Source organism: Hirsutella rhossiliensis, assembly GCF_020360975.1.
Source record: "Hirsutella rhossiliensis strain HR02 chromosome Unknown scaffold00003, whole genome shotgun sequence".
Lineage (NCBI taxonomy): Eukaryota > Fungi > Ascomycota > Sordariomycetes > Hypocreales > Ophiocordycipitaceae > Hirsutella > Hirsutella rhossiliensis.
Genome location: NW_025408669.1, coordinates 1,707,086 through 1,732,458, shown reverse-complemented (window position 1 = coordinate 1,732,458; position 25,373 = coordinate 1,707,086). Strand labels below are relative to the sequence as shown.

The following is a 25,373-nucleotide window of genomic DNA, read 5'->3' as shown; positions in this document are numbered from 1 at the left end:
CTGCCGCGTTTGTTGCTCCATGAATGTGATGGACGCTCAAGAGGCCAGAGAGGCGGACGAGTCGAGGTCTAACTCGGGTCTTTGCAATCAGGCGGTTGCTGGATCCGGCTGGAGTTGACTGGCCGCTGAAAGCGCGATGAAGGTATGGCTATATCTTTTGGACCTCGTGTCTCAAGATGCTCGAATCGACGTCAGGGATCGCGGCCAACGCAGCAGGCGATTTGAGAGGGCTGTCTCAATGGCAGGAGGATTGGTGTGACGTCGAGTAAACAAATATCGAGACTGGTTGAGACGCAATGTTGCAGAACCTGCTAACAGCCACTAGTAGGTTTTGGGTGGCTTGTTGTTTAGGCTCCCGCCGGAGGCCCCTTACTGCGTTGGGCGGAAGTACCCGAATATGACTGGCAGAGAAAACGCCGCCGGCCATCTCGGGCCTCAGCTGCACTCGCACGAACAATAGTTGCGACCAAATTTTGCCACAAAGCTAATGAAAATTGGAAGTGACTTGAATAAATGTCTACGCATCTCACGGTCAAAGGAAAGGCTTTAAATGCGCCGTCGCGCGTTTGACCGCCTTGCTCAACAGACCACGCGCTCTCACGTGACTTGCATTTTACGTGGAGCATACCCCTGTCCAGTTCTCCAAGGCTTGAAGGCAAAGAGCTCGTAAAAATTTCTAAGCCATCTCATTCGACGCTTGCTGTGGGAGCTCCTCTCTCAACACCTCCCGTGATTTCTGCCGTTTTCTTCTTCAATCCCTGTATTTTTCCTCTTCACACTTGCGGCTCAACATGTCGACCGCTTTCAGATCAGTGGCGCCGTTCTTGCGGACCGCGCGCCACGGCCTTAACCCGCTTCAGTCCGCCATCAAGAAGCAAAGCGCCTCCGGCATCCTCAACCTCTATCGCACATACGCCGTCTTCGAGCGAACGAAACCCCACGTCAACATTGGTATGAGCGCGCCTATCACGCCAAGGGTCCTCCGTCTGTATGCTGACACTCATGGCCAGGCACAATTGGCCACGTGGATCACGGCAAGGTGGGCGCCAGACTGAGTCGCTGATCACTCGTCAACTCGAGCTGACTCTTGGATATCCAGACTACTCTCTCGGCCGCCATCACCAAGAGACAAGCCGAGAAGGGCTTCGCCAACTTCCTCGAGTATGGAGCTATCGACAAGGCCCCCGAGGAACGGAGGCGTGGCATCACCATCTCTTCAGCGCACATCGAGTACTCCACCGAGAACCGGCACTACTCTCACGTCGACTGCCCTGGTCACGCCGATTACATCAAGAACATGATTACCGGTGCCGCCAACATGGACGGCGCCATCATCGTCGTCGCTGCCTCCGATGGCCAGATGCCGCAAACGCGTGAGCACTTGCTCCTTGCCCGACAGGTCGGCGTCAAGAGGATCGTCGTCTTCGTCAACAAGGTCGACGCCATCGATGACCCTGAGATGCTGGAACTCGTTGAGATGGAGATGCGAGAGCTTCTCGCCACCTACGGCTTCGAGGGCGACGATACCCCCGTCATCATGGGTTCTGCCCTCATGGCCCTCAACAAGCAGAAGCCAGAGATTGGCGAGCAGAAGATTGACGAGCTCCTCAAGGCAGTCGACGAATGGATTCCCACCCCCGAGCGTGACCTCGACAAGCCTTTCCTCATGTCTGTCGAGGATGTCTTCTCCATCTCCGGCCGTGGCACCGTCGTTTCTGGTCGGGTCGAGCGCGGTGTTTTGAAGCGCGAGGATGAGATTGAGGTCGTCGGCAAGGGTACCGAGGTGATCAAGACCAAGGTCACCGACATTGAGACGTTCAGGAAGTCTTGTGCGCAGTCGCAGGCTGGCGACAACTCCGGACTCCTCGTCCGCGGTATCCGCCGCGAGGATATCCGCCGCGGTATGGTCGTCTGCAAGCCCGGCACCGTCAAGTCGCACTCTCAGTTTCTCGCTTCGCTCTACGTCCTCAGCAAGGATGAAGGTGGCCGACACACTGGTTTCCGCGAGAACTACCAACCGCAGCTCTACCTCCGAACCTCGGACGAAGCAGTCAATCTGACTTTCCCCGAGGGCACCGAGGGCGCGTCCAGCAAGATTGTCATGCCCGGTGACAACGTCGAGATGGTCGTCACTCTGGTCCACCCCAACGCTATTGAGGTGGGCCAGCGGTTCAACATTCGCGAGGGAGGCAGGACTGTGGCCACCGGCCTGGTCACCCGCATCATGAAGTAAGCCACTCGAATGAGAGATTGCTCTCAGGAATGGCCCTGTCCAAGTGTGGGATGACGGCAACAAGGGCTTCGCGGTGCACAGGGTTGGCTCGTGCCGTAATGAGGGCATGCCAACAAACCGTCCCTGATTCGAGTCAAGATTGGCTCTTGTATATTCCATGAGGGGAGACCGGAGCATCTCCACTTTGCTTCTTCACATGTCTTGTTATGTATACTTAGAAGGGCATACTGGGACAGAAAAGGCAGTCATGGACCACGTGAAACGCTCGTGCTATCGTGTGCTTGGCGGAAATGGTTTACACTCTACCTGTACTATGGCGCGACCCATGTTCGGGCTCACTGGGCGGGGGCTGTTGCGAGGTTTGGTATCGAATATGATCTTAATAGACTCCGTGCACGGGGCGGGGTTTGCATCTATTCTTTGGTACGTGACATCAACAACACAGCGAAAGTCAAATTTGCCGGCGACATAACCGTCTTCGTAAGGAAATCACGGTGCGAAGGCGTGATCGGGGTATTGCACAGGAAGAATCGCTGTGATTGGTGTTTTTCTATCCTCGGAGGATGTTCGTCAGACGCACGATCTCCTCAAAACCAAGCAAGCCATTAAACTCCGGTTCCAAGCGGCCGCCGCCCTCTGAGATGTTCGCGAGGCCATCGTGATGCCATCATGAATGCGTCCTCTGCTTTCGTTTCCTTGTCCCCCGGCCCTCTCAAAATCGCCGGCTCGTTTATCGGTACTGTTGCGACGAGCCAGAGTCAGTGGCCAATTTGACATCGGAAGCTCCGCCCGCGAGCGAGGCGAATCGCTCTCTCGGTGTCGCGCTCACCTTGTGGAAGCCAATGTCCTTGGACTTCTCTCGGAAGCACTGGCGGCACAGGTTGAGGTCGTACTTTCGGATCAGACCGGCCTTGTGCTTGCAAACACGGCTGTAAAAGTCGACGACATGTTAGCTCTCCGTCGCGACGCTCGATCGAACTGCTTCGTTGGTGTGGGGGTTTTGGCAGCTTGGAGGGATTGTTTCTGTAGGCAGAGATCGTACCAGCTGCGAGAGCCCTTGCCGTAGCTTCGCGGGCGCGAGTTCCAGACGCTTTCGTGAGACATGGTTGCGGTGCTGGTGGCCGGAGACGTGCTGGGTGAAAGGGAAAATTGGTGCAAGTTTCGGCGTGGGCGGGAATTTTTGTGTGGTTTTCACGAGACGTACCGTCAACCGATTGGAGGGTTGGCAGCCCCAGGTCCCATGCGCATTGCCCCCCATGCCAAAGGTCTCCAACGCCTGGCCGCTGTTCACGTGATGTGGCGCTACTCCAAGCTGTACGTACCTTGCCCGGACCTCACTGTCGACGTTCCTCCCTCCACGTGACGCCAGCCCGGACCACTTGCGGCTCTCATGGCTCCATAATGGCCCGTTTCATGCCGGCCGCCGCTTCCCTGCTGCTGAGCTCATCAGCAAGGGGCCAGCTGGCATCTGTGACGTCGGATTTCCAAGCATCGCCCCGTGCCGCCGAGCAACTGTATTCGAATCATTGATCTCCGGGTCAACTGAAAAATCGTCCTTGCACAGCGAGTGAGTAGCCCTTTCACCTCTCACCTCAACTCTGCCACACCATTGCCTCCATATTGAACTGTGCATTCTGCAGACGGTCATTCCACTTCACTGAAATCGCCCACCATGGTCTTGATCAAGACCTTCGCGCTCGCGGCCCTCGCAGCTGTGGCAGCCGCAAAATCGGCAGTCATCGACTTGACGCCCTCCAACTTTGACGACGTTGTTCTCAAATCCGGCAAGCCGACCCTCGTTGAGTTCTTCGCCCCGTGGTGCGGTCACTGCAAGAAGCTCGCCCCCGTGTACGAGCAGCTCGCCGAGTCCCTTGCGTCTGCCCAGGACAAGATCCAGATTGCAAAGGTCGACGCCGACGCCGAGCGCTCCCTGGGAAAGCGGTTCGATGTCCAGGGCTTCCCCACGCTCAAGTATTTCGATGGAAAGTCGGCCAAGCCCGAGGACTACAATAAGGGCCGGGATCTCGAGGACCTGACGGCATTCATCACCGAAAAGACGGGCGTCAAAGCCAAAAAGAAGCAAGAGATGCCCAGCAAAGTGGTTATGCTCACGGATGACACGTTCGCAAAGACGATTGGCGGTGACAAGAACGTCATGGTTGCGTTTACTGCGCCGTGGTGCGGGCGTAAGTACTCTGCGTGTCTAAATCTGGCGAGGAGCTCGTGGGGCTGATGGCGGGATTCGCAGACTGCAAGAACCTGGCTCCTGTTTGGGAGACTGTTGCGACAGACTACGCCAATGATGCCCAAGTCGTCATTGCCAAGGTCGACGCCGAGGCTGTCGACAGCAAGGCCATCGCCGAGGCCGAGGGCGTCAGCTCATACCCCACCATCAAGTTCTTTCCTGCCGGCAGCAAGGAAGGCGTAGTATACAAGGACAACCGAGATGAGGCAGGCTTGCTCGATTACATTAACGAAAAGGCCGGCACGCACAGAGTGGCTGGCGGTGGGCTCGACGCGGTTGCCGGAACCGTTGCGTCCCTCGACACCCTGGTGGCCAAGCTTGTAGGGGGCGACAAGCTTGCCGATGTCGCAGCCACGGTCAAGAAGGAGGCCGCGAAGCTCAGCAAGGACGCGCAGTACAAATACGCCGAGTACTACGTCCGCGTCTTCAACAAGCTCACCAGCAACGATGGCTACGCCGCCAAGGAGCTTGCCAGGCTCGACGGCATTCTGTCCAAGGGCGGGCTGGCCCCGACCAAGCGGGATGAACTTCAGCGCAAGACGAACGTGCTCCGCAAGTTTGTCAAGGAGGCAGCCGAGAAGGTCGAGGAGAAGGCTGGGGAGGTCAAGGACGAGCTGTGAGAGCGCAATGCTGCTGATGACTGTAAAAGACAAGGGGACCTGGGTAACGAGACAGTTGCGGATAGAATCAAGATTTTGCTACTTTGCGATGGAGAGCATGGCACAAGGTCAATGGCGAGAAGTGTAATGTGAATGTCTGATGTCATGGTATCTAAAGCCAACTCCATCCGTAACGCGATGCCTCCTCGGTCTCTCACTGCTCCGTTGAAGACGCGCCTTCCTTGGACGCCTTAGTCTCCACGAGGGCCGCCTCCAGGCTGTCTAATCTCCGGGACATTTCGTCCACTTCGGGCCGTGGCAAGTCAGTATTCCCCTTGTCGTATAGGTCATTGTCTAGGCACACGACAGCTGGTGCCGAGGGCGGCCAGGGGATCAAAGCGGCAACTCACTCTTTGCAAAGATCTCGGACGAGATGCTGGCAAACTTGTTGGAGAGCGAGTTGAGGAGATCTTCGACGGCGGCGGTGACTTCTGCGTTTGCGGCCTCGGAAGACTGAGCGCGGGATCGGTCAGAAGGCCGCCATGGTTCCAGGAGAATGTCCAAGGGTGACGATGTCCAAGGGATGACGGGCTCTGGGACATACAGTGGGCTGCTGCTCGGCTGTTGCGGCCTCGGGCTCGTCGGCGGCCATGGTTTGAGAGCGCGGGAAGAAGTGGGAATCAGCGTGATTCTGCGGCAGTTGTTTTTGTTGCAAAGCTCGAGATGGCGCGTCTGCGTCGGAGCGGTTGGTCCCTGCGTCAAGAGGTCTAAGATGTAAGGCACTGTGAGGTGCGAGGTGAGTTGGCTCCCCCGTGTCCTGTTTCGGCTACTCCGTCGAGATAACAAACAAGGCGAAGGCGCCAAGTACTGGATACTTGCTCCCCATAGCGGCCGCGGCGGCACGCCACGGCACTTCCAACGACGACGTAATGCGCCGTCGGTCCCGCCGTCTCCGCACTGTCGGGGCGGACCTACAGTTCCCGAAGCATCATCCCATTTCCCCATTCCATCATCAACGGGAGCGCCGAGCGACCAGCATCCAGCCTCGTCGCCCGGCTGTTTTGGTCCATACAGCAGAGCCGCTCCTCCTACATATCTCGAGAATACCGTCCGATCAACCTGCCCTGGAAGACATGATTTTGCGCTGACCCTCCGCGTCCCCGACGACGCCATGCCGCATCACCAGCACCCGGCCGCGGGCATTCTCTTCGTCCTCTTCCTCATCTGGATGCTCTTCCCAGAAGCCGATAACCAGACCCAGTCGCTAGCGTTGTCAGATCTCGCCGCCGAGCGCCTCACGCAATATAGCAATGCGCTCCATGTCCTGAACACGACGAACTGGGGCGACTTTGCGCCGCCCGAGGCCACCGACTCGGACCCGGATACGACGCCCAGATACCTCAACCTCACCGGCTTCAGGGAGGAGGACGGGTTTGCGTGGGAGGACCTGGCCCGCTTCCGCGAGAGGGGCCTGCGGCTCAGTCGCCATGCCGTTCCGGCCATCGCGGGCCGGCAGCTCTGGGATGTGGCGCAGGGAGAAGTCGTGTGGGCGAATGCGTCTGGCACGCTTCACGGGGAATGGGTGCGTCGGCCGGGCTCGGTCCCGAGAGGGTTCGACAGCTACAACCTCAGCCGGAGCGTCCCGTCCATGGACTGGGTCGGAGACAGGGTCGAGTGGGCGCGCAACATGACGGGCGAGACGGGCAGGATGATGCTTCGCCTTGAGGGCAACAAGACGGTGACGACCTACGACGACCTCGCCCATGGCAGCGTGCCCCTCTCGGGCGGCGTAATACGCAACGTCAAGGGCACCGCTACCATCGAGGACACGACGGGCTCAGGCCTTAACTGGGAGATGCGGCTGTGGGGCGTCCACTGGCCGCGGCAGGGCGTCGTTGTCATGGCCACGACGAGCGAGAAATTCGAGGGCATCTTTGGGCTGCCGCACCTGACGCCCGGCGGCGACTTCTTCCGCTCGAGCCAGATGCTGCTCAACCAGACGCTCAACCGCGTCGTGACCAAGAAGCACGCAAACGTAAACCTCGACCAGAACATGCCCTGGAACTCGGACATTGACAACCCGCTCTACACGGCGACGCCCTCGCCGCACTGCGAGTTCGTCATGTACGCGCAGGTCCATCCGCCCATGAGGCAAGCCCACGGCCGCGCCGCGCCCGATCTCCAGACGGACCCGGTCGAGGACGTGATCCGCGCCATCGAGTCGGAGCTGCAGAACCCCGAGGGCGCGCCCATCCGGTCCGTCCCGCGACTCAAGATGTCGGCCGTCATCTACTCACCCGACTGCGCCTTCTTCCTCGAGACAAAGGGCCCGCCCGACTTCCCGCTGGGCGAGGCCGACCACCTTGTCGGCATGAAGACGGAGGTGCACACGCATCAGGTCAAGACGTGGATGCTCATCTACGCGCTCGTCGTCCTCGCCCAGGTGCGGCTGCTCAAGAACCAGATGCAGGAGTCTTTTACGCCCTCTACCATGGGCCGCGTCAGCTTCTGGACCATCAGCGCCATGGCCATTGTCGACGGCATGACGTTTACCGCCGCAGCGACGTGGGTCTCATCGGCGGCGGCTACCTTCTTGCCGACCCTGGCCCTGATGTTTGCGTCCTTCTTGTCTATGACAATTGGCGGCAGCTTCCTCGCTAAGATCCACGAGGTGCAGCTGCCGGAGAGCCGCGGCCGCCGCGATCCGGGCACGGGCTCGGGTCGGGACGCCAGCCCGCCCAGCAGCTCGTCGACGCCCGGCCTGGTGACGCCCGGTCCGCTGACCCCTGGCCCGTTGACGCCCGTCAGCCCGTTGACCACGACCTTTTCAAACGCGAGCTCCACGCTGCCTCAGCCCCTGACGGCGAGTCGTTCCAACTCGCAGCCAGTCATCGTGCCCTCGGACCAGGACATCGACGCCGAAATCGCCTCCAACGCCGCCTCCGGCGCATCCGCCGTGCCACGACCCCCCGTTTCCTCCTCCTCCTCCTCCTCCAACAACAACCCCCCGGCGCCGCGCCAGTCGCCGACCTTCCAGGCCATGGTAGGTCGCTTCATCCTCTTCAGCCTATGCGTCTCCTTCCTCGCCATCTCGTCGTCGACGTGGTACCCGCGCGCGCGCTCCGCCTTTCTCAACCTGTGCACCTTTGCCTACCTGTCCCTCTGGCTGCCGCAGATCTACCGCAACACGGCGCGCAACTGCCGCCGCGCCCTGCGCTGGCAGTTTGTCGTCGGTCAGTCGGTCCTGCGCCTCCTGCCCGTGGCCTACTTCTGGGCAAAGGACGACAACTTTCTCTACGCGCGCACCGACCGCCCCGCCTTTGTCGTCCTCTGCGCCTGGGTCTGGGTCCAGGTGCTCGTGCTGGCCGCGCAGGAGGTCGTCGGCCCCCGCTTCGGCGTGCCCCCCGGCTGGACCCCCGATGCTTGGGATTACCACCCCGTCCTGCGCGAGGACACGGTCGAGGCCGGCGGCTTGCCCATCGGCCTCGTCGCGGCTGCAGACGACGACGGCGCCGGCAGCAGACTCGCATCCCGCCGCACCAGCCACGCCAGTGCCGCCAGCGGCGAGAAGCGCGGCAGCGTTGGCAGCGGCGTCGGCATCGGCGGCGCCAGCGGCGCCAGCGGTAGCGTCCGCGCCATCGACTGCGCCATCTGCAGGGAGGTGCTTGAGGTGCCGGTCCTGACGGCCCGCGACGAGGACGCCAGCGTCGCCAGCGTCTTTGCCCGCCGCCTCTACATGGTGACGCCCTGCCGCCACATCTTCCATACCACCTGTCTTGAGGGCTGGATGCGCTTCCGCCTGCAGTGCCCGATATGCAGAGAGGAGCTGCCTCCCATCTGAAAACGTCCCCCAACGGGTCGAGCGGTTTTTGTTTTTTTTTGTAAACTTGATATTGCGTGCATGTCTTGACGGAATATTCAAAACAGCGAGTCAATCAACATCCAGGCCCGAGGCCAGCGTGAATCCGTGTCGTCGTCGTGCGCAATACCAACAGGTGCTTTCTCGGGCAATCTACACGTCTCTTGACCAAAGGCCATGATGAAATTGTACAAAACGCACCCAATCAAATACGCAAAAGCGCACCTATCCATCGACGAAGCTTTTATGTAGCCAAAGATGATAACCGCGAAGAAAAGAACAAACACGCCTTGCCCTATGAGCTCACCTCGAATGGCTTTCTTCATAAGGCAAGAAACAGACCATGGCGACATGAATCGTCACCAAGTTAGGCGCGTTTTCCGGGAGCGACTATCCGGACTCCCGTCATGCCGCGCCCTCGTTCCAACATGAACATCGGCAAAGCGGGCGCGCAAATCAAATTCGACCGCCTTGAGTATGACCCTCCTCTCTTCAGGTATTGGCCTCGTTGGGATGGTGCCCGGCGGCACTTGATCATTAAACTCTTCCCATTGCATGATCCATTCGCCAACCTTGGCCACCAGCTCGCTGTCCCAGATGCCCTCGCGTCGAGAACCGCTCCTCAAGAGCTGAATCGCTTGCCGACGGGTCCGGGGCTCTCGACATTTCGTGACCACCACGAACAGCGGGGGAACAATGCCCAGATCCGCTGAGAAGCTTGCCTTGAAGTGACGAGCAGGAACTTTCCCCGCTTGGAAGGCGCTCTTGGATAATGAACCGTGATGCTGGCACATGCTGGGGTTTGGACAGCGTTGTGTTGCAGCGCGCCTCTCCTCGGCGGCGACAACCTCCCACCCCAGGCTCACAGTGGCCTTGAAATGGGGCAGGAAAGCATCAAACTCCATCTCCGTGTCGCAGAACATCGTCAGGAACAGCAGGTTCCTGTTGATTTGAAACAACTTGAGGGCCGAGATGCTTAATTTCTCCAGGTGGCCGACGCCTGGATCCAGACGGGAGCGGAAGATGGGCCCAAAGGCCTCGGACCAGGCATCCATTTGATGCTTATAAGTCAAGCTGAGTTGTTTCCACGATGGAGGCAAAATGTTGCCTTGATTATTCTTGGTGATAAGTATTTGCTCAATGATGAGCAGTAATTTCTCGCAGAGCTTGTCGGACGCCTGTCGAGCCTCCATGATGGACCCGAAGCGATGAGGGAGGGGGGCATCGGGTGGCAGAGAGGCGGGCGGGATGGTTTCCGACGCCGGCATGCCCTCTGCCCGCTGGCCCTGTGGAGCAAGCTCAGTGGCGTTGGCCTGGGCCGTGTTGAAGGCCACGGCGTAAGACTTTGACTGGAGGGCAAAGCGAGTGAAGATGACGACCAGGTCCTCTTCGATGTAGCCCGGCGTGCTGGGAGACCTGTGATGCGGGTGACTGTCGTGAAGCCGTTGCAGGAGGCTGAGCCCGGTCCGGAACTGGCCCAGGGCTTGTTTGTGGTCGCCGATGAAGGCGTCGAAGTAAGCGAGTAAGATGGTGGCCATGAGGCGGGTCCTGTGGTGGTGCAAGTTATCTTCGTGGAGCAGCAACATGGCATTGCAAGCTTCTGAGTACTGCTTGATGGCAACTTGCCAGTGGGATTTGATGGATTCCTTTTGAGTCAACGCGGGGGCGGAGCTCGCAGGCAAACCGACCCGGGAGGATTGCTCAAGCGTCTTATACAAGGCGCCGAGGGCGACGATGGCATGTCGAATGGCAACCTCGGAATGGCACTCCTGCAGAACGCGTTGGCACCAGAAGGACCCGTTGAAGTAGCCCGACGGCTCCGATGCCGTCTGAAGACGGAAGAGTTCGAAGTACAAAGCCTCGGCATGGTTCATGGACAGGCTGTTGGAGGGCTGGTAGATGGCGAGGGATGGGCCTGCGACATGGGCATCATGAAGGAGCCGCTTTCTCCAGTTGGCACGGCGCGGGGGCAGGACGGTCGGCTTCCGGAGGACGGCTACCGGGGCATCGGGTGCGGGCTGAGGCCGGAGGGCGATGACGGGCTTGGGGGCGATGCGAATCTCGACCACGGGGCCGCTGCTGCGGCTGGGAGGCGGATAACCGGTACACGACCTGTTGCTCCTCACACATTGTGTGCATGCTGGGCGCTTCTCGTCGCACTTGATTCGCCTCTGCCTGCGGAGAGTGGGGAGAGGGGAGTTGAGCAACAAGGGAGATGGCAGTTGAGGGAGAGAAGACGCACTTGCAGTTTGAGCAGCCCGTCTTGACTTTGGGGTTGCTCCGACGACCCCGTTTCGCCGGCAGGGCAATGCTGGGCTGATGCTGTGATGCCTCGGCGGCCGAAGTAGAGGAAGCAGCCAGGGTGTGGCCATGCTCAGCCGACATAACGAGCTCGCAAGGGCAAAACAGGCCGGGGTATCGAGGTCGGTTTTGCGTCCCACACACCGGACGAGATGCATTCGCCAAGACAGCGCGCGGACGACGTCTGCGGGATTCGCGGCGGGCTGTTTTGCTGGAGGAGGAGAGAGGGAATGGAAAGTTTGGTGCTTGGTGAAGGTTCTCAGGGCTCGCCTGTGCAGCCGGCGAGTACGTCTACGAGCAGTCGCGGTGGGAGGGCAGGACCTATGTACTTACCTTCGAGCCTGCCTGCCTTGGGTGTAAGAGGAAGCATGCTTGTTTGCTCCTTCCAGGGCTGTTGCCATTCTTAAGCTGCCTTGCTAGCCTTGCTAGGACCTGGTCTGAATGAGGTTGAGGAGCCCTTACTGGCTGCCCTGCATGCTCGGTGCACCCGGCGCAGTTTCACCATCAAGAGGGCGCGAATGGTGGTGGCCCCTGGCGACTACCTATGCCCCGGGGTTTTTGGCCCGGTCCTATCCAGCAGCTGGTGGAACTTTGTGCCGTTTACATGTAAGTTCCAGGTCGCCGGTGCTGATAAAGGCAGAGTGACAATCCCAGGTTGTAATGCTTCCTTGACCAACGGCTGAGACGGTCCATATGCCACGTCGACCACTTCGGCCACACACTTCAGTTGTGCTGCGAAAGGGCACTGGACAAAGATCAACCGAAACAGCTTCACCGTACGGCTTTTTTCGGAGACAGACGTTCACGCCTCTCCAATCCAAAGAGTCGGAAGCAACTGGCCAGTACGGAGTACGGATTTCAGAATGGATGAAGCTAGGGTGCCGGCTAAAGTACTGTACCTCGACCAGGCGCCATTTTTTCCCGCCGTTAATACGGATACTATTTACTAGCTACCTTGCCTAAAAAATTAGTCCAACTACCTTACCTAGTAAATTAGTCCAACTACCTTACCTAATAAATTAGTCCAACTTAATAAATTAGTCCACCCTAACTATTCACCACCACCACCACCACCACCACCACCCAATCGAGGCCCATCCATCTCTGTCGCCAATCGTCATTGTCTCTGGCGAAAAACAACGGCCGTGCACCTACTTCGACGTGAGAGCTTGGAACACATCGCAGCGTCGTCGCAGCCATGGCGCAGGAGCAGCCGCTGCCTCCACGAATCCCTGTTATCCACAATGCAGCCGTCGCGGGGGCCATCATTGCGCCTCTGGCCATGCTCCTGCCGCCGAGGAAGATGGACGTTCGCTTCTTTGTGCTCGCCGGAGCCTTCTCCCTGGCCACGAACCAGCTCGCCTACGAATACACTGGTCAATCCATCTACTCGCGGTTCGGCGGCCGCGTCGGCTCTGTCTTCGACACCGGGCTGCCAGAGGGCGCCAAGCGGACGCAGCAACTGCTAAAGGAGCAGCGGGAACGAGAAGCGGCCCAGAAGCGAAGCCAAGGGGAGGCCGAGCCAGAGGCGCAAAACAAGCGAGGGCTCATCAAGGACATATGGATGGGCGGCGAGGCCGAAGACTGGTCCAGGAAACGGGCAGAGGAGCACCAAAAGAGCTTCCAGGAGGGCAAGGGAATGAGCGATATCATACTCGACCAAATCATGCATGTTTGGAGCGGTGGTGACTCGAAGACGAAGGCCGACGACAGGATACCGAGCGATGACGGAGGGTCCGACAAGAAGTGATTGGTGAGAATGTCTGTATGAATGTAAAGTAGGTGATTGTTGTACGAGACTTGAGCTGATGATGCCATGACGAACAGGCCAAGCTAGGTAGGGACTTGGGGGGTGAATCAACTACGCCTCTCTCACGACTCGGCGCAGTTCTTGGGACGGCACGCCCGCAGGTGGGCTTGACTGAGGCGCAATGTCGCTCTGTGGCAGGGACGGATTTATCTCGTGTGGCGGCTCCACCGGCCAAAATTGGATACGCGGGGTGGCTGTGATGGACAGCCCATCCTCGAATACCTACACGAAATGGGTGGCTGGGTGAGCGCGGGTGACGCCCGGCTTGTCTTTTTTTTTTGTAGAACCGGGGAACGGGCTAAGCTCTGCGGGTGATTGAGAATGGCACTCTGTCTGTAATTACTGTATGCTGTACTCCGTACAGTACAGGGTTTCTCCGGCTGACAAGGCCGTGTGGCTGGCTGCGTTCCCGGTAGGCAGCGCGGCCTGTGACGACATTATTAGTAGAGCCGAGCATGGGAAAAGTTTCCACTGTGGGCTTCGACCCTGTGGAGACGGGAATCTTGCGATGCTGCATGCACAAAGGATATGCTGTAACCGGAGTAGGCTGAGGAAGAGATGCACTCTTGGTTTCGCCTGGGCGTTTGTTCTTGTCTTGGTCCAGCAGTCGAGGCTTCGTGCATCATAGCGGAAAGCATGGGGCTGATCAAACAGGTGCCCAACTGTATCCGTAAACGAGACCCTGCTCGCCTGCTGTTCTTTACATCTAGGTACCTTGTTGGCCTCGCAACGAAAGACACTGGTAAACCCTGCAGCTACCTGCAGTACATCTCCACTGCTCGGCAGCCAGCACAGCCCCCGGCCACATGCCTCGCCCTGTCTGTCGTACGTAATCCACCGCGACTCGCCTTAAACGAACAGCAGCAGTCGTCTCCTCGTCTTCTCCCACAATCCCCCTGACAAACCCCCCCGTTCATTCCGTCTCTCCTCGGCCGTTCTAGAGACCACGCTCGCTTGGCCTGATCGGGGCCATCCCTCCCTTTTCCATCCTTCTGTTCCTCTCCCGTTTTCGCGACTGCCTCCATCGAATCTGTCGCCGCCTACCGCGAGCTCGCCGCCCGCCATGGCCTCACACGACGACCCCCATCGCGCCTTTAATGCTGCTCCACCGCCCGTCCCCTACAACGGCGCCCACTTCGGCACACCCTCGCACTCGACTCCCGCGCCCTCCTACCACTCGGGCCACGAGACTTCGAACCCCCCGTACCCCCAACCTCCGTACGGCGCTCCCCAGGGCCAGCCGCCCCGACCCGGCCCCTCGCCCTTCGATAGCGTCTTCGATGACCCGGCATACCCTCCCGACCAGCGGTCCTACGCCGCCGCCAGCAACCAAGGGCTGTACCAAGACACCGGCTACTACGGCCAAGGCGGGAATCCTTCGTCCTCGAGGCCCCACGTCGCCGAGAACATTCCCTTGCAAGACCATGCCTCCAAAAACAACGACTCCGTCGATCACATTTACGATGCCTCGAGTGCCGAGAACGGGACGCGTCGCGCAAAGAACAAGGGCAAGATCCGCCTCGGCGAGCTTGGCATGTTTGGCGCCAACCGGAAGAGAATCCCCTTTGTCGTCTACACCTTGACTGCCATCCAGGTGGCCGTCTTCATTGCCGAGATCGTCAAGAATGGTACTTCCCCCGTCCCTGTCCGCTCGCTGGCGGTGCTTCACGCATACTGACCACCACTGCAGGCATCTTGACGGGATCGCCCATCATGACCAAGCCCCAGTTCAACCCCATGATCGGGCCGTCGACGCAGGTCATGATTAACATGGGCGCTCGCTACGTTCCGTGCATGCACAACGTCAAGGAGATACAGGGCTCCAATGTCCCTGTCCTCTTTCTTTGTCCGAATGCCACCACAAACGACAACTTTTGTTCACTGTCCGAGCTCTGCGGCTTCGGCGGCGTCCCGAACCCGACCTTTAACAATGCCGACCAGCGTCCCGCCCCCAATCAATGGTTTCGCTTCATCACCCCCATCTTCATGCACGCCGGACTCATCCACATTGGCTTCAACCTGTTGATGCAGCTCACAATCGCCAAGGAGATGGAGGTGGCGATTGGCCCCATTCGCTTCTTTCTTGTCTACATGAGCGCCGGCATATTTGGCTTCGTCTTGGGCGGCAACTTTGCTGCCCCAGCCTTGCCCTCCACCGGCGCATCGGGTTCCCTCTTCGGAATCATCGCCCTAACTCTTCTCGATCTCTTTTACTCGTGGAAGGAACGGAAAAGTCCCGTCAAAGACTTGATGTTTCTCATCCTCGACATGGTCATCTCGTTTGCCCTGGGCCTGCTGCCGGGGCTGGACAACTTTGCCCACATTGGCGGGTTCGTGATGGGGCTAGCTCTCGGCATCTGCGTCCTCCACTCGCCCAACTCGCTGCGCAAGAGGATGGGCAACGGCACCCCGTACTCGGTCGTCGTCCCGGGAGACGGCTCACCGTCGGCCCAGTTCTTCAGGGGTCCGCTCGGCTTTTTCAAGGGACGGAAGCCGTTCTGGTGGTTCTGGTGGATCGTCAGAGCCGTTGTCCTCATCGTCGTCATCGTCGTCTTCATCGTGCTGGTCAACAACTTTTACACGGCTCGGGATCGCTGCGAGTGGTGCAAGTACCTGAGTTGCATTGTGAGTCTCTCTTTTGCTTGAGTCGCCGTCAAAGTTTCTCGCTTGCTAATGGATAGGCAGCCTGTAAGCAACTGGTGCGAAATCGGCACGATTCGCGAGGACAGCTGAAAGGGGATCATTTATGACGACTACTTCATTTCCCCATTTGGGGGGACGGGCTTTAGGTACACCGAGGTTCTCGCATCGACTGTGTCGGGCGGGCATTCATTCGGACAGCAGTATTTATTACATCGCACAGCGGCGGCGTTTCAAGGTCTCATGTGAAGGATGGTCCGGTGGTTTGCGACGTGTCTGAGTTCATTCTGGATACATGGGGATCCGTAGGAATGTACTTGATGGGCTTAGAATAGAAGGGGTTCTCGAAAGAAGCGAAGGCTCTTTAGTATTTATGCTACAATTTCCATCAGGCGGACTCGATTATCCGCAGATGGGAAGTACTGCTTCGCATATAGGTTATTATTATCATTAAGACGAGATGCCTCAAATCGACGGCCGCAACTGGGGGTATTCTGTTAGTCATCCGAGCCCCCGCGCACTAGCCTCGAGACAAAGGCTAAAACAACATGAAGGACGCTTTGCATAGAATATCATTGCCGTCGTTCTTCTGTGACCACGAAACCGCGACGCGGTTGAGTCGGACGAGATGGAGTTGACGGCCTTTTCTTGATGGCAGCCCGGAGGGATTACTAGGAGCAGTAGTGAAATGGTCTTTTTGATGCTGAGACTGCCGCACGAGCAAGCCTGTGTTTAATCGAATAGAAAATTGACGTTCAAATGCCTGATGCTCAAGCCCGCCTGTTTCCTGTTAGTCGACTCGCAGGCTCAGCTCCAGTGGTTCTCCGGCCGTACAGTGCTAGAGTCGAAGCAGATCACGTGAGTGCGGGACCAATTAAAGACCAGTGGGTCTGTCACGTCACGCTCGGAAAGGCGCGTCTCTCGTGTAGGGTCGTGTCAAAGGCATCCATTCACCCAAACCACGAACCCCGTCCAACAAGCTGCCCGGTGGAAGAGAGACACAGCTCAGTCCATTCATGCATCACCAGAGCTAAGTCGACTCCGTCATCACGTACTCGTTGCCATCAGCTCGCCATGGCCGGCGCAGTCCTCCCCCAGAAGCGGGTTCTGGGCGAGGCAGGCTCTCGCCAGAACATTCCCTCGACCCCAGCCTCGGCCAAGAGACGCAAAGCCGATGTCTTCTCGTCCTCCCCCGCCGCGCGCTTCCCAGGCTCCCAGAGAGACCCGCGCGCCAAGCTGGGCTCCAGCCAGCCCAAGAGCGCCTTCGAGTCCGAGGTGCTCGAAAAGCTGAGCCAGGACATCTCCGACCTCAAGCGAAGCAACACGGAAAAGGACCAGGTCTGGGAGCGGCCCCCCGTCGTCGAATTTTCCCCCGAGCGGGACAGCCTGTGCTTTCAGTCCATTGATGCCGAGGAGGGCACGCTGCATGGCGGCAGAGCCACCGTCAAGCTCTTTGGCGTCTCGGAGCAGGGCCACTCGATCATGCTGCATGTCACAGACTTCAAGCACTACCTCTATGTCCCTGCCCCGCCGCTCTTCAAACCCCAAGACACGGCGGCCTTCAAGGCGTACCTCGAGACCCAGATTGCCCAGCATCAGCCCGCCATCCACTCCATCACCATGAGCCCGAGAGAAAACATGTACGGCTTCAATGGCAACAAGCAGAGCCACTTTTTGAAGATCACAGTCAACGACCCGAGGTTCATCAGCAGGGTGCGGGCCACGATTGAGAGTGGCGATGCCGATTGGAAGGGCATGTGGAAGGCGAGGGACCAGGGCGTCATGACCTACGACAACATTCAATACGTGCTCCGCTTCATGGTGGACTGCCAGGTAGAGCCACTCCCCATTCTGACAGCGAATGCAGCAGACATTGACAGCAACTAGATTCAAGGCATGTCATGGGTCGAGGCGCCGGCGTCCAAGTACAAGCTTATCCCCGGGCAGAGCAAGCAGTCTAACTGTCAAATCGAGGCCGAGATCTGCTATCTCGACCTGACTACGTATAAGCCTGACGGAGAATGGGCCAAGATGGCTCCATTGCGCATCTTGTCCTTTGATATCGAGTGTGCTGGGCGAAAGGGCATATTTCCTGAGGCCAATCACGATCCAGTCATCCAGATCGCCAACGTCGTCACCAAATACGGAGACAAGAAGCCGTTTATTCGAAACGTCTTTTGTCTAGACACAACGAGCTCCATCGTGGCCACTCAGGTGTTGGAGTTTGAGAAGGAAGACAAAATGCTCAGCGCGTGGCAACAATTTCTCCTCAAGGTCGACCCTGACATCATCATCGGCTACAACATTGCCAACTTTGACTTTCCGTATCTGCTCGACCGCGCCAAGCACTTAAAAGTGAACGGCTTCGATTACTGGTCCCGCATCCCCAGCGTGCCGTCCAGGGCAAAGGACACCAACTTCTCGAGCAAGCAAATAGGCAACCGCGACACCAAGGAGACCAATACCAACGGAAGATTGCAGCTAGATCTTCTGCAGCTGATCCAGCGCGACCACCAACTCCGAAGCTACACTCTAAACTCAGTGTGCGCGCACTTCCTGGGCGAGCAAAAGGAGGACGTTCACCACACCATGATCACAGAGCTGTTCAACGGAACGCCAGAGTCGCGTCGGCGTCTGGCGCTATACTGTCTAAAAGATGCTTACCTGCCGCAAAGGCTGATGGACAAGCTTTCGTGTCTGGAAAACTACACGGAAATGGCCAGGGTGACGGGCGTTCCATTCAACTTTTTGCTGTCCCGCGGTCAGCAGATCAAGTTCATCAGCCAACTATTCCGGAAGGCGCTGGAACAGAAGCTCGTCATCCCGAACCTCAAGTCGCAAAAGTCGGATGACCAGTATGAGGGCGCGACCGTCATCGAGCCCACCCGCGGCTACTACGACGTGCCCATTGCCACGCTCGATTTCGCCTCGCTGTACCCCAGCATCATCCAGGCGCACAACCTTTGCTATACGACGTTGCTGGACAAGAAACACATTGAGCATTTCGGTCTGCAAAAGGATGAGGACTACATTGTGACACCCAACGGCGACTTGTTCGTCACAGCCAAGCAGAGGAAAGGGCTGCTGGCACAGATTCTGGAAGAGCTGTTGGCGGCACGAAAGCAGGCCAAGCGGGAACTGGCGCAAGCGACGGACCCATTCCGAAAGGCCGTGTTGAACGGTCGTCAACTGGCGCTCAAGATCAGCGCCAACAGTGTGTACGGCTTGACGGGTGCGACGACGGGGAAGCTGCCCTGCCTTCCCATCGCCAGTAGCACGACCAGTTTTGGGCGGCAGATGATTGAAAGGACAAAGGCCGAGGTGGAGAAGAAGTATAACATTGCAAACGGGTACACGCACGACGCGCAAGTCATTTACGGTGACACGGACTCGGTCATGGTCAAGTTTGGGACCAAGGAACTCGCCGAGGCCATGAAGCTAGGCGAGGAAGCGGCGCAGTACGTGTCGTCCAAGTTCATCAAGCCAATCAAGCTCGAGTTTGAAAAGGTCTACTTTCCATATCTGCTCATCAATAAGAAGCGGTACGCCGGGCTGTACTGGACCAAGACGGAAAAGTACGACAAGATGGACACCAAGGGCATCGAGACTGTGCGACGAGACAATTGCTTGCTGGTGCAGACGGTCATTGAGAGGGTGCTGAGGATGATTTTGATTGAGCGGGATGTGCAAGGCGCACAAGAGTGAGTCGAGGCAACCCCTTGCTCTTCCCCATTGACGGCTAACGAGGGCGATATAGCTACGTCAAGGACGCGATTGCGGACCTGCTGCAGAACAAGGTGGACATGTCGAAGCTGGTCATCACGAAAGCACTGACAAAAGACGACTACACGGCCAAGCAGGCGCACGTGGAACTGGCGCAGCGGATGAAGAAGCGCGACGCCGGGTCGGCCCCCGGGCTCGGGGATCGGGTGGCGTACGTCATGGTGCGGGGAGCGGCGGGAGCCAAGAACTTTGAGAAGTCGGAGGACCCCATCTACGTGCTTGAAAACAACGTGCCCATCGACACCAAGTACTACCTGGACAACCAGCTGGCCAAGCCGCTGGGGCGCATCTTCGAGCCGATCCTAGGGGAGACGAAGGCGCGGTTGCTGCTGACGGGAGACCACACTCGGACGATATCGGTGGCGGCGCCGACGGTGGGGGGACTGATGAAGTTTGCCAAGAAGACGCAGACGTGCATGGGGTGCAAGAAGCCGCTGACGGGCAAGCACGAAAGTGAGGGGGCGGTGTGCTCGGATTGCGCGCCGCGAGTCGGGGAGCTTCACAAGAGGACGTTGGACAAGGTGTCGGACCTCGAGGTGCGGTTCGGGCGGCTGTGGACGCAATGCCAGCGATGCCAGGGCAGCATGCACTGCGAGGTCATCTGCAGCAGCAAGGACTGTCCCATCTTTTACATGCGGATGAAGGCCAAGAAGGACCTGGAGGACGCGGGCAAGGAACTGAAGCGGTTCGACGTGGACCAGGCGGCGATATGGTGAGGGACGGCTGATGATTTGGGAGCAAGTGTCGGCATGGTGGCGTTTGGGCGTTGGCTGGTGGTTATGGAGGAGTATGGAAGCATGGGCACGCTGTTGTTGTCGTTTTGTCATGGCTCCTTGGAGGGAGGATATGTGTAGGCTACACGGATGGGGTGCGTGTCTGTCTGTATACACGGGTTACGTGTGGAGGTACAACGGTAATAGAGATAAAGCGGCTTTGTCTCACGAGCAGATCCCTGCATAGGCGAGGGCGCGCCCGGCAGTGACAGTGAGTGCAGGAGTCGCGGAGCCGAGAGGCCGGTAACGGCGACGGGGCATGTGGAGGGAGGACCCTGATTGTGCATCTACAGGACGGTGTCATTTAAGGATGGCGGAGACGGGGTCCTCGGCAATGCGGTCCTTGGATGGCAGGGAGTTCCAATGGGAGGCGATGGTGGTGATGGCATATGGGTGGGCCGTTTGGCATTGGTCTATCGCGGATGAGAAGCAAGCGTCAACCGATTCGTCCACTTTGTTTGAATTCTAAGCACAGACTACTACTTCTTCTTCTTCTTCGTCTTCATCATCATCTTTATATTTGTCTCACCTTAAAGCGATGACGGAGCCGCTAATTAAGCTCGTGCCCAAAGAAAGACGTCACTGATAAGGCAGCACAGGGTGGGTGGGGCGTGTGCGACGACTCGCTGGCTTATCTCGCTCCTTATCTCTGGGCCGTGAATCCCCGTCCAACCTCACATGGAAAAAAGGGAGAAAGGGAGACGACGACAACCCTTATCTACGGATCCCCCCGACGGCAGAACCCACCTGGAGGTCCTCTTTTTATTATTATTAATTGTCTCGTCAATTCTTTACCCCCCAATGACGGCCTGGGCCCGTTGTTTACGTGGCCGACGGTCGGAGGCGGTTGCTCGGCGGCCCGACTGGACTGGACTGGGAGCAGGTCGTGCTTGACAGGCGGGACCATGATGCTTGACTGTGTGGACTGACGGAGACTCACAGGCCTCTCTGCAGGCGAGCCGCGCGAGGAGCGGGGCCCTGCGACTGACTCTGAGCAAACATGACATGGCTCGGGCGGGTCGCCGAGCCTCTTGTGTTGCCGCACAGGGGTCGTCCGAACCTCTCTCGACTGCTCGGCTCGGAGCTACAGCACTAGACACATATATACAGTGCAACAATGTCAGGCTGCCTGCTCCGTTTATATAAACTCTCCACGTCTCCCTCTCCGTTGCAACCAGCTCCGCTCCCCGTGCTACTTCTCCATCCCCCTTGTCATCCTGCTCTCTCTCATCTGCATCTGTCTGTCCTTTCGGCTTCCTGCCGGTCAACAGCTCAGCGGGCTACCATCCTGTCCATTCAAGCTGTTGTGAACTCTTGCTCCCCGGTGCAGGCTCTGGAGCATACACACCTCTCCATCTCCGGCAATGACACGCACCGCACCCATGTCCAACCTCCCGTCCGAGCCCGAGTTCGAGCAGGCCTACACGGGTCCGTCCTACCAGAGCATCCATTCATCGCTATTGCTGACCGCAACATCAGAGCTTGCCAGCACCCTTGCCGACAGCACCCTCTTCCAGGAGCATCCCGAGTACCGGACCGCCCTCGAGGTCTGCTCCATTCCTGAGCGCGTCGTCCAGTTCCGCGTCACCTGGGAGGACGACGACGGCCGTCTGCGCGTCAATCGCGGCTACCGCGTCCAGTTCAATTCGGCCCTCGGGCCCTACAAGGGCGGCCTGCGCCTCCATCCCTCCGTCAACCTCTCCATGTACGTCCATGTTACTCGCAGAGGGACGGTGCTGACAAAAAGACGCCAGCCTCAAGTTTCTCGGCTTTGAGCAAATCTTCAAGAATGCCCTGACTGGCTGTAAGTCACAACCGAGGTGACGGGGGGAAAGAGGCCTGGCTGACCAGGCTCCCCTATCGCAGTGAGCATGGGTGGCGCCAAGGGAGGCGCCGACTTCGACCCCAAGGGCAAGAGTGACGCCGAGATCCGCCGCTTCTGCCAGGCCTTTATGCGCGAGCTCTCTAAGCACATTGGCGCCGACACCGACGTCCCCGCCGGCGACATTGGCGTGTCGGGCCGCGAGATTGGCTACATGTTCGGCGCCTACCGCCAGGCCCGGGGCCGGTGGGAGGGCGTCTTGACCGGCAAGGGCCTCAGCTGGGGCGGAAGCCTGATTCGTCCCGGTAGGAGACTTTTCCTTGACAAACCTCCCGGTTCTGGAGCCATTGGCTGACACGGCACGCAGAGGCGACGGGCTACGGCGTCGTCTACTACGTCGAGCACATGCTCGAGTACGCAGGCCGCGGCGGCTTCGCGGGCAAGCGCGTGGCCATTTCGGGCTCGGGCAACGTGGCGCAGTACGCAGCGCTCAAGGTGCTCGAGCTGGGGGCGACGGTGGTGTCGCTGTCCGACTCGCAGGGCGCGCTCGTGGCCACGGACGACGGCAAGACATTTACGGCCGAGCACGTGCACCAGGTGGCGGCGCTCAAGGCGCGGCGGCGGGCGCTGGCGGAGCTGGACCACGGCGGGCGGTACACGTACGTGGCCGGGGCGCGGCCGTGGGTGCACGTCGGCAAGGTGGACGTGGCGCTGCCGTGCGCAACGCAGAACGAGGTCAGCCGCGACGAGGCCGAGGCGCTGACGGCGGGCGGACTGCTGGTGGTGGCCGAGGGATCCAACATGGGCTGCACGCAGGAGGCCATTGACCTGTTTGAGGAGCAGCGCCGCCAACGGGGCAGCGAGGCCGTGTGGTATGCTCCGGGCAAGGCGGCCAACTGCGGCGGCGTCGCCGTGTCGGGGCTGGAGATGGCGCAGAACAGCCAGGTAAGAAGCCTCTCTCTCTCTCTCTCGCTCTCTCTCTCGCTCTGCTCGGTGGAGACGCAGGGCATTGCTCTCTTCCGCCGAGATTCAGGACGCGGTGGTTGCTGACGCGTTACTCGTTCAAGCGCCTCGCCTGGACGGCCGACGAGGTGGACGACAAGCTCAAGGGCATCATGAAGAACGCCTTTGCGGCGGGCCTCGAGACGGCCAAAAAGTACGTGCAGGCGGGCGAGGGCGAGTTGCCGAGCCTGGTGGCCGGGAGCAACATTGCCGGCTTCGTCAAGGTTGCGCAGGCCATGTACGACCAGGGCGACTGGTGGGCTTAGTTTGCTTCTTTTGGCGCTTTCTCGGGATGGGCGCTGCATTTCGAGGAGTATGGTGTTGTTTGTTTGCGGCGCGGCGCGGGGTGAAGCGGTGTTGCTCGCGGGAATGAAAAAGTGATTGTGTTCCAAGAGTCATGCCATTATTGAAGGCGGTGATTAGTCTAGTCGTAGATGAGCTACCCTAGAGCTTGCGATGAACCGGTTCGTCTCCTCCGCCCTCTCTCCACCGTAGACCCGCAGCCCCCACTGCGGGGCCGGCCGGTGACAGCGCTAAGAGCCTCGGCTCATTTGCTTCCTACACCGGCATTCTCGCTCTCTGCCTCACGATGAGGGAACCACGGTTGAGATCGCGCCGCTAAAGACCTTGACGCAATACCCATCTCTTTCGAAGAACCTGTTCATCGGCCCCTTGTCTGTGCCCGTGCTTCGGTGCTCCATCTCTCCAGCAGGTCCTCCGCCATGGACACCGGCCCTCCCCCCCTGGCGGGCATCAAGGTGCTCGAATTCGCCGGCCTCGCCCCAGGTAACCCCGCCGGCAGACGCTCCCACGCACATGACGACATGCTCACACGCCGCCGCCCCAGGCCCCTACGCCGGCATGCTCCTCGCCGACGCCGGGGCCTCGGTGCTGCGCATCGACCGGCCCGGCGCCGCGCCCACGGCCGACGTGCTGACGCGGCGCAAGGCCTCGCTGGCCGTGGACCTCCGGGCCGACAGCGCCGGCGCGGCGCTGGTCAAGGAGGTGGTGCGCGCCGCGGGCGTCGACGTGCTCATCGACCCGTTCCGCCCGGGCGTGCTGGAGCGCCGCGGCCTCGGACCCGACGCCCTGCTCGCCCTCAACCCGCGCCTCGTCTACGCGCGCCTGACGGGCTTCCGGCGCGACGGCCGGTACCGCGCCATGGCCGGCCACGACATCAACTACCTGGCCGTCTCGGGCGCCCTCAGCCTGCTGGGCCGCGCCCACGACACCCCCCTGCCGCCCACCAACCTGCTCGCCGACTTTGCCGGCGGCGGCGCCACCCTCGTCCAGGGCATCCTGCTCGCCCTGGTGGCGCGCCACGCCTCGGGCCGCGGGCAGGTCGTCGAGGCAAACATGGTCGACGGCGCCGCCCACCTGGCCACCTTCCCGCGCCTGATGCTCGCCACGCCGCTGGGCGACCGCGGCCGCGGCCGGAACCTGCTCGATGGCGGCTGTCCGTACTACGACACGTACGCGACGCGCGACGGCCGCTACATGTCCGTCGGCGCCCTCGAGCCGCGCTTCTTCCGCCAGCTCGTCGACCGCCTCGCCATCGCCCGCGCCTGGTGCGAGGACCGCGCCGACCCGGCCCGCTGGCCCGCCCTGCGCCGCGACATGGCCGCCGCCTTCCGCCGCCGGACCAGGGCCGAGTGGGAGCGTGTCTTTGACGGCTCCGATGCCTGCTGCGTGCCCGTGCTCGACTACGCCGAGCTGCGCGCCGATGCCGCGCGCGAGGGCGACCAGCGGCCCGCCGTCGCCCTGCGCCGCAACCCCTGCCTCGCCGTCACACAGCGGCCGCCCCCGGGCCCCGACGCCGCCGATGCCTCCGTCCTCGGCCAGGGCCCCGGCGTCCCCGGCGATGGCTACGACGCCGAGCCTCTCGCCCCGGGCCAGGGCGCCGACCACGTCCTCGAGAGCTGGCTGGGCTGGAAGAGGGGGAGAGATTACCACGTCGGCCCCGGGGGATTCGTGCTTGACCAGCACGCCGGGCCCAAGCTGTAATCCGCCTCACGTTCCTCCTACGCTGCCGCCATCTCTCCGCCTTGACGACTCTGCCGCATCCTCACGGCAATAGACATGCTTCCTTGTATGCACGCCATGTCTCCCCGCTAATCCATTTAAACGAGTTGGCTCACTAGTCTTCTAATTCGGAAATGACGCAGCCGCTCGTCCCACGACAGCTGCTCGCAACGCGCATCCCTCAAGGTCCGCCTCCTGAATGCCGCTGCCTCGACAAGTCGCTTCGTGCCCGCCCAACCGTCTCCTTGTCGCCACATCGTTGGCAAGCGATAAAAATAAACGCA

General features: G+C 59.8%; 11 protein-coding genes across 11 annotated transcripts; 8 read left to right on the top strand and 3 right to left on the bottom strand.

The window, feature by feature from the left end:
- Nucleotides 1-791: 791 nt before the first annotated feature.
- On the top strand, nucleotides 792-2,233 carry HRG_03060 (elongation factor tu GTP binding domain-containing protein; the record flags this gene model as incomplete). Its single annotated transcript, XM_044861531.1, has 3 exons — nucleotides 792-951; nucleotides 1,011-1,039; nucleotides 1,100-2,233. 3 exons carry the CDS (start codon nucleotides 792-794, stop codon nucleotides 2,231-2,233), a joined length of 1,323 nt encoding a protein of 440 aa, XP_044722557.1.
- Nucleotides 2,234-2,963: 730 nt separating this feature from the next.
- On the bottom strand, nucleotides 2,964-3,337 carry HRG_03059 (ribosomal protein s14p/S29e domain-containing protein; the record flags this gene model as incomplete). Its single annotated transcript, XM_044861530.1, has 2 exons — nucleotides 2,964-3,162; nucleotides 3,276-3,337. 2 exons carry the CDS (start codon nucleotides 3,335-3,337, stop codon nucleotides 2,964-2,966), a joined length of 261 nt encoding a protein of 86 aa, XP_044722556.1.
- Nucleotides 3,338-3,905: 568 nt separating this feature from the next.
- Nucleotides 3,906-5,098, top strand: HRG_03058 (thioredoxin domain-containing protein; the record flags this gene model as incomplete). Its single annotated transcript, XM_044861529.1, has 2 exons — nucleotides 3,906-4,419; nucleotides 4,482-5,098. The coding sequence occupies 2 exons, from the start codon at nucleotides 3,906-3,908 to the stop codon at nucleotides 5,096-5,098; spliced, it is 1,131 nt and encodes a 376-aa protein (XP_044722555.1).
- Nucleotides 5,099-5,291: 193 nt separating this feature from the next.
- HRG_03057 (heat shock factor binding protein 1 domain-containing protein) lies at nucleotides 5,292-5,729 on the bottom strand (the record flags this gene model as incomplete). Its single annotated transcript, XM_044861528.1, has 3 exons — nucleotides 5,292-5,431; nucleotides 5,488-5,590; nucleotides 5,682-5,729. The coding sequence occupies 3 exons, from the start codon at nucleotides 5,727-5,729 to the stop codon at nucleotides 5,292-5,294; spliced, it is 291 nt and encodes a 96-aa protein (XP_044722554.1).
- Nucleotides 5,730-6,248: 519 nt separating this feature from the next.
- Nucleotides 6,249-8,918, top strand: HRG_03056 (RING-H2 zinc finger domain-containing protein; the record flags this gene model as incomplete). The annotated part of the gene is made up of 3 exons (XM_044861527.1): nucleotides 6,249-7,211; nucleotides 7,263-7,880; nucleotides 7,932-8,918. The coding sequence occupies 3 exons, from the start codon at nucleotides 6,249-6,251 to the stop codon at nucleotides 8,916-8,918; spliced, it is 2,568 nt and encodes an 855-aa protein (XP_044722553.1).
- Nucleotides 8,919-9,295: 377 nt separating this feature from the next.
- Nucleotides 9,296-11,321, bottom strand: HRG_03055 (fungal zn(2)-Cys(6) binuclear cluster domain-containing protein; the record flags this gene model as incomplete). Its single annotated transcript, XM_044861526.1, has 3 exons — nucleotides 9,296-10,851; nucleotides 10,897-11,111; nucleotides 11,179-11,321. 3 exons carry the CDS (start codon nucleotides 11,319-11,321, stop codon nucleotides 9,296-9,298), a joined length of 1,914 nt encoding a protein of 637 aa, XP_044722552.1.
- Nucleotides 11,322-12,435: 1,114 nt separating this feature from the next.
- On the top strand, nucleotides 12,436-12,987 carry HRG_03054 (uncharacterized protein; the record flags this gene model as incomplete). Its single annotated transcript, XM_044861525.1, has 1 exon — nucleotides 12,436-12,987. One exon carries the CDS (start codon nucleotides 12,436-12,438, stop codon nucleotides 12,985-12,987), a length of 552 nt encoding a protein of 183 aa, XP_044722551.1.
- Nucleotides 12,988-14,110: 1,123 nt separating this feature from the next.
- HRG_03053 (rhomboid family domain-containing protein) lies at nucleotides 14,111-15,780 on the top strand (the record flags this gene model as incomplete). The annotated part of the gene is made up of 4 exons (XM_044861524.1): nucleotides 14,111-14,414; nucleotides 14,469-14,675; nucleotides 14,738-15,672; nucleotides 15,733-15,780. The coding sequence occupies 4 exons, from the start codon at nucleotides 14,111-14,113 to the stop codon at nucleotides 15,778-15,780; spliced, it is 1,494 nt and encodes a 497-aa protein (XP_044722550.1).
- A 981-nt stretch (nucleotides 15,781-16,761) lies between these two features.
- HRG_03052 (DNA polymerase family B domain-containing protein) lies at nucleotides 16,762-20,186 on the top strand (the record flags this gene model as incomplete). Its single annotated transcript, XM_044861523.1, has 3 exons — nucleotides 16,762-17,520; nucleotides 17,575-19,388; nucleotides 19,445-20,186. 3 exons carry the CDS (start codon nucleotides 16,762-16,764, stop codon nucleotides 20,184-20,186), a joined length of 3,315 nt encoding a protein of 1,104 aa, XP_044722549.1.
- Nucleotides 20,187-21,625: 1,439 nt separating this feature from the next.
- Nucleotides 21,626-23,333, top strand: HRG_03051 (glutamate/Leucine/Phenylalanine/Valine dehydrogenase domain-containing protein; the record flags this gene model as incomplete). Its single annotated transcript, XM_044861522.1, has 7 exons — nucleotides 21,626-21,671; nucleotides 21,723-21,948; nucleotides 21,998-22,047; nucleotides 22,110-22,370; nucleotides 22,433-22,737; nucleotides 22,795-23,010; nucleotides 23,133-23,333. 7 exons carry the CDS (start codon nucleotides 21,626-21,628, stop codon nucleotides 23,331-23,333), a joined length of 1,305 nt encoding a protein of 434 aa, XP_044722548.1.
- Nucleotides 23,334-23,789: 456 nt separating this feature from the next.
- On the top strand, nucleotides 23,790-25,071 carry HRG_03050 (coA-transferase family III domain-containing protein; the record flags this gene model as incomplete). Its single annotated transcript, XM_044861521.1, has 2 exons — nucleotides 23,790-23,853; nucleotides 23,915-25,071. The coding sequence occupies 2 exons, from the start codon at nucleotides 23,790-23,792 to the stop codon at nucleotides 25,069-25,071; spliced, it is 1,221 nt and encodes a 406-aa protein (XP_044722547.1).
- Nucleotides 25,072-25,373: the final 302 nt, after the last annotated feature.